This window comes from Hyaena hyaena, unplaced genomic scaffold (assembly GCF_003009895.1).
Source record: "Hyaena hyaena isolate Hyena2069 unplaced genomic scaffold, ASM300989v1 scaffold_245, whole genome shotgun sequence".
Lineage (NCBI taxonomy): Eukaryota > Metazoa > Chordata > Mammalia > Carnivora > Hyaenidae > Hyaena > Hyaena hyaena.
Window position 1 is genome coordinate 177,024 of NW_024080878.1, and position 11,325 is coordinate 188,348.

General features: G+C 45.7%; 1 protein-coding gene across 1 annotated transcript; it reads left to right on the forward strand.

Annotated features, from left to right (window-relative positions):
- The first annotated feature begins 4,027 nt into the window (after nt 1-4,027).
- Nucleotides 4,028-10,961, forward strand: EIF3F (eukaryotic translation initiation factor 3 subunit F). The gene is made up of 8 exons (XM_039244638.1): nt 4,028-4,445; nt 7,159-7,229; nt 7,470-7,549; nt 7,939-8,076; nt 9,241-9,332; nt 9,771-9,907; nt 10,043-10,156; nt 10,735-10,961. Exons 1-8 carry the CDS (start codon nt 4,046-4,048, stop codon nt 10,810-10,812), a joined length of 1,110 nt encoding a protein of 369 aa, XP_039100569.1. The 5' UTR covers nt 4,028-4,045; the 3' UTR covers nt 10,813-10,961.
- The last annotated feature ends 364 nt before the right edge of the window (nt 10,962-11,325 follow it).

The window sequence follows — 11,325 nt, forward strand, 5'->3', positions numbered from 1 at the left end:
TTAGTTAAGCATCTAACTTCTGCTCCCATCATGATCTCATGTCATGGTTCATGAGTTCAAGCTCCACATCGAAGGTGTGTGTGTGTGTGTGTGTGTGTGTGTGTGTAGTTCTTCTGGAGAATCCTGACCAATACACCATGTGCACAACACACTTCTCATATTTAAGGGGACAGCTCATTTTTCTCTCTCCCCATGCCTTCTGCCCTTTCCTGATGAACCTAGGCCTCAGAGTTTCTGCTCATAGGGTTCAGCCTGCCTGGATCCTGCAGTCGGTGATTGAAAAGTCAGCATCCTGGATGTATGTACTTCCTTGTCCTAGCTAGTCAGCATTCCTAGAAAGACCAGGCTAAAGATCTCTCCCTGCCTGCCTCTTAGCTATGTGGCTGGAGAAACACACAAAAGCTAACCAGATCCTTGAGGTCTCCAGACTTAGCTGGGCCCTCTCATAATTGATCAGTGCCTTTAATGACTCACTCTCGGCCCCTCTCCCACTGCCCAAAGATGGAACCTCACCTTTGCGCTTCCATTCTCAACAGATCACCATGGCTCCACTTCCCTGAGAAAACTATCATTTGACAGGAGGTCCTGCAACTTCCCTTCATTCCCCAAGTCAAAGTGTCTGATTCTTTTTTTTTTTACTGTGTATTTATTTTTGAGAAAGAAAGAGCATGTGTAAGGCAAGGGAGGGGTAGAGAGAGAGGAAAACAGAGGATCCGAAGCAGGCTCTACACTGACAGCAGAGAGCTCAATGCGAGGCTTGAATTCACAAACCATGAGATCATGACCTGAGCCGAAATTGGATGCTCAACCAACTGAGCCCCTCAGGCGCCCCATCTCGGATTCTTCATCCACCCCTTTCTCTTTTCCTTGCAGAGAGAAAGGTGTTCAGGACATTTATATCAAGGTAAAGTTCTTGGTGATGAAGTGTTCACAACCTACTCAAAAAAGTGGATAGGAGGTCCCAGGGGTCACCTCTTCATCACAGGTGATTCTCTCCTCCGGCCTTCTTCCCATAGGATGATCTCAGGGGATCAGCCCTTGCTAAGGCAGACCCCCCACTAGGCACCCATAAAGGAGGCCACAGCCTGGGGCAGCCTGTCTAGCATGTCCTTCACTCTGTGCAAGACCATCCCTTTCATCTAGGCTTCTCCATTCAGGTCCTCGTTCCTCCCTTCTTTCATTAGATGGTTCTCCTTCTCACATGTATATTCAATATCTCTCTTTCCTCTAGATCCTCACCCTTACTTTAAAATATACTTAAAACTTTTCCAGCCTGAAGTGTCCCCTTCTCAGTCCTATTGTTCCCCCCTGCCACTGCCTTAAACATCTCCTCTCCTTGCCACCAATTCTCCTGAGAGAGCAGCCAGCACTCACTGCCATCAGTTCCCACTGACCATTCTCTCACACCTGAATTCTGATTTCTGTATGCACCCCACCATCAATTCCCAGAACACTGCTCTGGTAGGGTTGCTAAAGAGCCCAGTTACAGAATCCAAGTCCCTTTTCAATCTCCTCTGATAGGCTATTCACCTGTGTTTGGGGGAATTAAAAGAAAGAACATATGTCTGCCCAAAATATTGACAGCGAACTGGGTCACATGAATTCTAATTATGGAAGGTAGCTCCAGAGAGAAAGCAGCTCTTGGACATGAGAGTAAGGGCTTAGAAGTCCAACCTCACCCACCCACCTTGCCAACTAGGTGCTAGGACTTGACCTAATTAAGGGAGTTGATTGGTTTCCTAAGAGGCAGAGATTATCATTCCAATTGTACTGAGAAGGAAACTAAGACTCAGAAAAAATTACAGATTGCCCAAAATTTTATAGTACGTTAGAGTCAGGGCTCCTTCCGTTACATAGCAGTGATAATAGCTACCATTTAATAATAATAACTGCTGGGGAGCCTGGATGGCTCAGTCAACTAAGCATCCGACTTCAGATTCAGGTCATGATCTCACAGTTTATGAATTTGAGACCCACATCAGGCTCCTTGCTGTCATTGCAGAGCCTGGTTTGGATCCTCTGCCACCACCACCACCACCACCACCACCACCACCACCACCACCACTATCCCTCCCTCCCCCGATTACATTATGTCTCTCTCAAAGTAAATAAATAAACTTAAAAAATAATAGTAACTGCTGTGTATCAGGCATATGCTAAGAGCTTTACAGAAGGTTACTCATTTAACCCTCTGCCAAGCATCTCCACCTGACCACTCTACAATTCTGCCTGGGTGTCTAATAAACATCTCAAGGATGACACCTCCCAAATTGAACTTGAGATCTTTTCCCAAAAAACTGCTCCACTTCTAGCTTTTACTGTCTCAACTGGTGACAACTTCTTCATACCAGTTGTTCAGCACGCGAGCGCGCACACACACACACAATGGAGTCATCCTTGACTCTTCTCTTTCATACCTCACATACAATTCCTCAGAAAATCCTGTTGTCTCTACCCTCAAAATATATCCCTAGTCTACCCACTTCTCACCACTGCCCACCACCATCACCTCTCACTTAGGTTACCTGCTAATCTATAAAGTCTTCTTGCTCTTTCTGTCTTACCCTCCTCTGCTCAACAACCACCTCTCCCTGGTCCATTCTATTCTTAAAACATTCAGAATGATCCTTTTAGAGCTAAGACTGATCATGACTTTCCCCTGCTCCAAACCCTGCAATGACTTCCCACCTCTCTCAGACTAAAAGTCAAAATCCTTATTATGGCTTAATAGGTCCTTAATGGTCTGCTCCCCAACCCCTATTCAAAGCTCTATCTCCGGCTATTCCCTGCCATGATCTTAACATGCCAGCCACCAAAGAGCCTCCTCACATACTCCAGGCCTGCTCCGGTCTCTAAAGCCTTTGCATTGATGTTCCCTCGACTTGAAGGCTCTTCCTCGCAATGACAGCCACCTCCTTCGATCAACTCAAATCTCGCATTCTCATTGTGACCTACCCTAACTCCTGATTCTCCCTTATTCCCAGCTAATTTTTCCTTTTTCATAGCACTCATCACCTTCGAACATATTATATAATGTACTTATTTGCCTCTCTCCACTAGATGGTGAATTTTTGGAAGACAACAATCCTTGTTTTAGTCACTGATATATCCCAAGGGCCTAAAACAGCATCTGGCACATATTCAAACTGCTAAATGAATAAGCCACCACACTGACTTCTTATGACTCTATCAAGAAGTGTCTTTATTTTTTTTTATTTTTTTTATTTTTTAAAAAAATGTTTTATTTATTTCTAGGAGAGAGAGAGAGAGACAGCGCGAGCAGGGGAGGGTCAGAGAGAGAGGGATTCACAGACTGAAACAGGCTCCAGGCTCTGAGATGGCAGCCAGCACAGAGCCCGACGCGGGGCTCGAACCCACGAACCGCGAGATCATGACCTAAGCGAAAGTCAGACGCTCAACCGACTAAGCCACCCAGGCGCCCCTCAAGAAGTGTCTTTAAAAGGCACTATACCATTCACGATCCTGGGGCGCCTGGGTGGCTTAGTCCGTTGAGTTTTCAACTTCTGCTCAGGTCATGATTTCGGTGAGTTCCAGCCGCCTCTAGCCTCTGTGCTAATAGCACAGAGCCTAGAGCCTGCTTGGATTCTGTCTCCTCCCCCCACCCCCCGCCGCCCCTCCCCTGCTCCTACTCTGTCTCTCTCTCTCAAAAATAAATAAACATTAATAAAATTTTTTTTAATCCGCCATCCCTTTGAAGTCTGAAAGCAGGAATTACGACCCATTCTCTGCTCTCTGGGTCCATCTGGCGGCAGCTGCGCTGAGTTGTTTCTTTTCTCTCAGCGCGGTCCCAAGTTTGCGCGGAACTATTTAACTCTGCTCTCAGTGAGTGCTTATGGGACAGAAATCAAAGAGCACGAACTCAGCAGGAAATTGTAGTGCCGTGAGAAGCATCATCAGTGACCAATAGACACCAGTGACCAATAGACACAAAGATCTAGTTCACGTGGTGCATATCCAGCCTATCGTGCTCCTAATATTCTTCAACTCCCTCCCTCCCATGCCCGGCTTCTTCTTTCTCGACAAGATGGCCACACCGGCAGCACCGGCGAGTACTCCCGCCGCCACTCCGGCTCCAGCCGCAGTCCCGGCCGCGGCCCCAGCCTCGGCCCTAGCCCCGGCCCCAACCCCAGCCTCAGCGCCAGCGCCGTCTCCGGCTCCAGCGCCGGTTGCAGCTCCAACGCCGACTCCAGCCGTATCTTCAGACGCGGCGGCTGCAGCGGCTACGACCGCGGCTCCGGGCCAGACCCCGGCCTCCACGCCTGCTCCTGCGCAGACCCCGGCGCAGTCGCTGCCTGCCCCTGCGCTTCCAGGCCCGTTCCCCGGGGGCCGTGTGGTCCGGCTTCACCCGGTCATTTTGGCCTCCATCGTGGACAGCTACGAGCGACGCAACGAGGGCGCTGCCCGAGTTATCGGGACCCTGCTGGGTGAGTGGTCAGACGGAACAGTGAATCTTCAGTCTCCCACCTCTTTGTTTTGTTCCCCTCTCTTCCCATCCCCATTGACCTCGTATCTATTTTTCCATCCCACCTCCCTGGCGCGACTTATCTCTTTAAGGAGCCTAAGCTTTCCTGCCACATTGCTGTCATTTGGGCGGCATAAAATACGGAAGCAGTAGTTGTTAGCTATTGAATAAATATCGTATGCCGAATGATTTAATCTTCCCAGTAGCATTTCAGGTCAAGTGTGACCAAAAATGAATTGAGATGCTTAAGAAGAAGTTAGGAACGTTTGACTCCCTAAACCAAATTGCCATGTTCTCCACCCCTCTTTTTTTTTTTTTTTTAAATGTTTTATTTTTTCGAGAGAGAGATGGACAGACAGCATGAGCAGGGGAGGGTCAGAGAGAGGGAGAGACACAGAATCCGAAGCAGGCTCCAGGCTCTGAGCTAGCTGTCAGCACAGAGCCCGACGCGGGACTCCAACCCATGAACCGTGAGATCATGACCTGAGGCGAAGTCGGACGCTCTACCGACTGAGCCACCCAGGCGCCCCTCCCCACCCCTCTTTTTACGGACTAAATGTCTTTATTTTCCAGGTGTTTACAAAGACGTTTTTAACCATTTGGGAAAGGAGTGGGGACATCTGTAAAAAGACATCCCTTTGAACAAGTAAACCGGTTTGGCAGAAACTCGTTTAGGACTTCAGTAGTACTCTGTTTTCCTAAACGTTCAAGCCTGATCTTCTGTCCTTTAGTCTCCCTAGTATGTTAAAGTAATTTGTAAAACAGAGAAGCACTAGAGAGGAATTAACTGATAATGTGCCTCTTTCTCTGGGGGCTGCTGATCCCATCAAATTCATTTTCATTCCATCTTTATTACTAATTTTAGATACTTTTGTGACATGTAATAGTCCTTCCACTGTAGAAGACAATTGGTGTATTGCAAAGAGGACAAGATTTGTAGGTAGATTGCACCAAATATTAACTATGTGCTTTGGAAAAAATTATCTAAAGGCTAGTTCTGAGTTTTGCAAGAGCTAAATTATTACCAAGAGCATCTAACTGCTGGCACACATCAGATACTAAACAGCCGTTAGTTGCCATCCTCGACATCAGGGCTCTACTCCTGCAACACACATAGTTTTCCTTTATTTTTGAAGGTTTCGCATTTTACAGGAACTTCAGCTTATCCATTATTTTCCAAACATTGCCAAGGGTTTTCTGAAACCAAGATTTTGTATTCTCTTTGCCACAAGTGCCTTCCCTGCTCTCCCTCATTTGTTCCAAGTTCTGCTCATCTTCCAGGTTCCTGGGAAAAGTGTTAATTAAGTATCAGCCTTTCATGCGTTTGGCTACCCTTACCCCCACTCCTAACCTCCCAAAGTATAATAGCTTTCTGTAACTGTGTCCTGCTTTGAGCTTCTGGAACAAATCACTTAACTTGGTACTTGACAAATACTACTCTTTCAGCTGTACTGCCAAATTTTCCAAACGCACTGGAATGAGCTATTTAAGTAAAGATCTAGTTCTCCACTGAGGGAGAGTGTTAAGTGCCCCAGATACTATAGTGACCTGTAATCTAGGTCTTCAGATTATCTTCTGGACTGGGACCATGGTATAATGCTCGGTGTTAAGAGACAGTACTTACCGAAAAATGAGACATAGACTCTGCTTATTAGGAGCTTAAAATTTTCTCAGACATTAATTCATGAAACATATACTTTGCTTAAATGAAGTCAGTGTTATCTTTTAAGTGCCATAAAACTGTTAGATATTTATAATTCAAAGTTTGATAAAACAACATCTCCTCTAATCTTAAATTCAAGATGAAGATTTACTCATGCAAATTAGAATATAATGTGATAAATGCTCTAATAGAAGGATATCATAGTGGCATGGAAATATAGAAGACTCAAAACTGCTCTGGAAGTCTGAAATGGTCAAATCTATTGAATGCTGATGAAGTCAAATAAGAGAAAATGTATTTACCCACTGGGTTTGGGGACATAGTTTCAGCTAAGGGAACAAAACCCATAATGGAGTGGAATTAAACAGATACAGGTGTGGACAACGTTGTGGGCTCTGGTATAGAGGGCAGTGCCGGTGGATTAGAAAAAATGGAGACCCCAAGGTACCAGCAGTCTTAGGTCAAGCAACAAACGTAATGGGAGTAAAGGTATCAGCACTAGAATAGAAGTTTGTGTGAAAGACTGACACTGATGTTTAAGGTTCACAGGTAGAAGGTTTCTGGATGGTAATGGGACTAACATTATGACTGTGGGACTAGATGGCTAAAGGGAGATATAGGTGATCCCTAACATTGTGCTCTGAGACTAGGCTAATGTAAGGATGCCCTATGTAGACATTATTAGAATTTTCCAGGTAGTTCTGCAGATTTAATTATAGGAAGAAAGTCTAGAGGCTGAAAAATGAAGGTCATAGGAAAAAAAGACCTGGAGTAGGACTGGTAGCAGGAAGGAAGAATAGGCCCCGTATGTTGATGGTTAAAGGAAAGAGAGATCACTTCCGAGCATCAGCTCTCTGGGGAATCCTGGTTCCACTGATGCACATGGCTAACTTAGAACTTATGAGCTCACTTTTTTCATTGGTTTTGAGGAGGCCTTTGAAAGCATTTGGAAAGTGGTCGTAGGCTGGAGTGCCCTAGGATTTTATAACACGTGGACAATTCTCTCTCATAGGAACCGTTGACAAGCACTCAGTGGAGGTCACTAATTGCTTTTCAGTGCCACACAACGAGTCAGAAGATGAGGTGAGTGGGAGCTTGAGCTGCCACTGTGTGGTCTATAGCTGTTCGTTTGCTAGGCTCTCTTTAAGGCCCCTCCTGCACAATAGTTGTGCTTCTATAACTAAAAGTTCTGCGAAGAGTATTTTTTCTACGCGTACATACTTTCTGGGACTCTTTTGTCTGCGGGGTGGGCCCTGGTGCTTTTCATCCATTTTTTCTATGGACTTCTAGCTTCTTAGCTTCCTTTTCTGCTTTTCTTCTAAGGTGGCTGTTGACATGGAATTCGCTAAGAACATGTATGAATTACACAAGAAAGTCTCTCCAAATGAGCTCATTCTGGGCTGGTAAGTTGGATTAGGGGCAATGGAAAGTGTTGGTGATTGCCACCAGACTAGGTATCATACTCCCTTTTGGAGACAGAGTATTGAAAGTGTATTATCTCAAGAATCTGTGAATTTAGTGTGTTCTGGCAGTTCTGATCTCATGAGGCCAAGGATATTTACTTCAAATTGTAGCTTTTACTGAGCCAAGTATTTTTGCCTTGTTGATGACTTGTAATGTTTCAAGAGCTCTAAGTCAACCTTTGATTTGAATTGATAACAGTTTACAGTGTATCCATTTTGAATTTAGGGTGCACTGGGGGTAACACTACTGAGAGACACCTATGTCACCATCGTGTTTAGTATTAATGTTACATGTAGACATGAATCCACAACCGTGTTCCTTTTTCCAGGTATGCTACGGGCCATGACATTACAGAGCACTCTGTGCTGATCCATGAGTACTATAGTCGGGAAGCCCCTAACCCCATTCACCTCACCGTGGACACAAGCCTCCAGAATGGCCGTATGAGCATCAAGGCCTATGTCAGGTGACCGATGTCTTGGGGCACAAGGGCATAAAAAGCTCTCTGGTTCATACCCTGCCTGGATGACACCCACCTCCACCCCAAACAGGTTTAATTCTTCAGTATATAACTCATGCCTCCTAAGGAAGCCCATTCCTCACTCTCAACAGTTATCATTAGAAGGATTTTACTGTGAAACAAAATTTATCCCTCAAATATCCACTTGCTGATACCAGTTGTATCCCAGATTCCTACTCATTTCTCTTAACCAATTTCAGATGACAGCCCTTTAGGTATTTGAGCAAACTATCAGGTTTTTCCTGTCATCTTTTCTATAAGCTAACTCTTCATGGTTCTTGTAGCTGATCCTCACTAATATTTTGGTCATTTTCACTGCTTTTCTGAGTAACCCGTGCGTTTATCATTATCCCTGGATACACAGGACTCAAGAGTCGTACAGATTAAAGGATGGCTGTCCTTTGACTATATCTATGACCCCAGGGTCAAGCGCAGTTTTGGTGACAACACATTATAGCATTGACACATTGAGCTTGCAGGCAGTTAAAATGCCGGTTGACATGGGAGGCATGCTGAAGAAGGGGCTGCTAGAGGAGTTAGAAGGATTATCTTTCCTGGTTAGAATGAAGGCATGTGTTAGTGTGTCCTTTATGCTGTTTGATTTTGTGCTGTTTCTGTGTATAACATAACAGACTCTCATGGTCCAGTTGAACATATATAATTGACATAGTAAAGGCATTCACCTTCTGTGAAATTTCTTAAAGCACCTAATCTAGTCTTGGTGGGCTGGTGTCAGTTTGCTTTTTTCAGTGCTAATGAAGTGCTCAGTCTCATAGAAAGCCTGGGAGTGGATATGTGGGGAGCCAGCTCCACAGGGAAATACAGTGTCCTGTGTCGTCACTGAGATTGCAGTGAATGAAGCAGTCCTCTGAAGGGACCAGGTCTGAACTGCAGGCTGAGTCCCCTCTCGTAGGCCAGGCTTTGGTGTGTAGAGTGAGCTAAAGGAAAATTGTGACTTGCTCCCATGAGACCTCGGGTTCAAATGGTTTCAGCCTTCTTGTCTCAGAATCTTGAAACCCGTAATCTTGGTATGACTGCTTTCCCAGCCTGGACTAGACATGGAAGCCCTCTCCCAAGGCCATTTGTTTACCTTGACTTCTCTTTCCCCAGCACTTTAATGGGTGTCCCTGGGAGGACCATGGGAGTGATGTTCACACCTCTGACAGTGAAGTATGCATATTATGACACTGAACGCATTGGAGGTAAGTAACCGTCCCATACCCTCTTTTGAGGCCTGACATTTTTCAGGGGACGGACGGGGTAGCTGCTCTCTAACAAGAATGGAGGGCCTCAGGTGGGCTGAAGAGGAACTGTTGATCTAAAGTCTATGATGATTAAAGTCACAGTCATTCTCCTTTATAAATGAACTTCCAGGAATTATTTGTGCATTTAGAAGTGGGAAGTCATCAGGACCAGAGGCTATGTGACCATTCATATAAGACCAAAACCAGTGATTAGCATATTGGGTGCAGGAGTTAAGCTCTAGCAGGAGGAAAATCAGCTAAGAGCAGAGCAGGGGTTCAAAGAAGTTGGCTGTATCCACAGGGAAGTGGGAAAATTAACAGAATGATTAGAGATAATCTCTTCACTGAGGAGATGACTGAAATGTCTGTGCCTCTTCCCCCAACCTGTTCCTACAGTTGACCTGATCATGAAGACCTGTTTTAGCCCCAACCGAGTGATCGGACTCTCAAGCGACTTGCAGCAAGTAGGAGGGGCATCGGCTCGCATCCAAGATGCCCTGAGCACGGTGTTGCAGTATGCGGAGGATGTGCTGGTGAGGAGGGGGAAAGCGAGAAAGGAGGAGGGCATAGATCTCCACTCCGAGATCGCTGAGAGGTGTACTGGTGAAGTGACAGTCCTCAGTGGTGAGAATTAGCTCTGCCTCACTGAATCTTTGTTTGGTGCTCAGTCTGGAAAGGTGTCTGCTGACAATACTGTGGGCCGCTTCTTGATGAGTCTGGTTAACCAAGTACCCAAGATTGTTCCCGATGACTTTGAGACCATGCTCAACAGCAACATCAATGTAAGTGCCATTCCTGGGCTTCTGGGAGCTTGTGTCCTCCCCGACCTCAGCTCATGCACACAGCTGGGAAGGGAGATGGCCTAGAGGGGAACAGAGGAGAAAGGGCTTTGCCTTTGGCCCCTTGTAGTCCAGGTTAGAAGAAAGGAAGAGATAGTATGTGTGTTGGGAGGTCTTCCGCCTTCTCTTCTTTGATTCCGTTGTCTCAGGTACTACTGATAGTACTGTGACTTTCATATCCAAGTATGGTCGAAAGAAATGCTAAATTCAGAGGTTAATGAAAGTGCAATTTCTTATTTTCCCCAACTGGGTTCACAGACAACCCCCTTCCATATCCTACCCACAGATTTTGGCTAAACCATCCCAAGTTTATAAGTGTATCAGTAAAGAGGAAAAAGTGTTCTCAAACATTTTATTCTTATTTTCCACATTCAACTCTTAGTCAACCTCTTCCTGAACTGTTACTTATCCAGGACTTATATGTCCTCATACCCAGTGTTTACCACGGAGCTGGCCAAGCCCAGACTTTCTTCTCCCTTTCTACCCCACCCCTCTCTTATCGTGGCTTCTTCCTCTTCCAGGACCTGCTGATGGTGACCTACCTGGCCAATCTCACGCAGTCACAGATTGCCCTCAATGAGAAACTTGTAAACCTGTGAATGGGCCCCAAGCAGTACTCCTGCCAATCTGGGCCACCCCAGGACTCAGAATGGAGTGTTGTAGGATGGTTTCCTTGTGGTTTGAGTCGCACTGAGTCAGTCAGCTACTTGTGACTCTAAATAAACATAGCCTACCTTTTGTAAATGAATCCATATTATATGAATTTACTGCTGGGTGGAGGGAGAAAACTGTTCTAAGGCTCTTGCAAAAACCAGGAAGTGAATACTTTGGGTAGAAGTTGGTTGTGTGTTGGTGACTCGCCATCAGTAGTTGCACCCATAGCCCAAGTCCAAGGCACTGTTCACCCTTTGGACTCCAGACCAAACAGCCTTCTTTGCACACTGGTTTCACAGAGGTACTCACTTTCTGCTCTTCTGCCTATGATTAGAGCCTCCAAGGAAACATTTTTGTCACTTCTCTTCCATAGTGCCTCACATGAATGACAGTTCAAAGCGTTGCCCTGTGCACAGTTAGGAGGACCTAGAGCATGTGCTGGTGAGTGAGTGGAGAAG

What these genes read in the sequence shown, in the direction of transcription:
- EIF3F (XM_039244638.1), top strand. Translation starts at nt 4,046, where the DNA reads ATGGCCACACCGGCAGCACCGGCGAGTACTCCCGCCGCCACTCCGGCT. An exon ending in ACAACGAGTCAGAAGATGAG is followed by an intron (nt 7,230 to 7,469) that starts GTGAGTGGGAGC and finishes TTTTCTTCTAAG; the next exon opens with GTGGCTGTTGACATGGAATT. An exon ending in TGACACTGAACGCATTGGAG is followed by an intron (nt 9,333 to 9,770) that starts GTAAGTAACCGT and finishes CTGTTCCTACAG; the next exon opens with TTGACCTGATCATGAAGACC.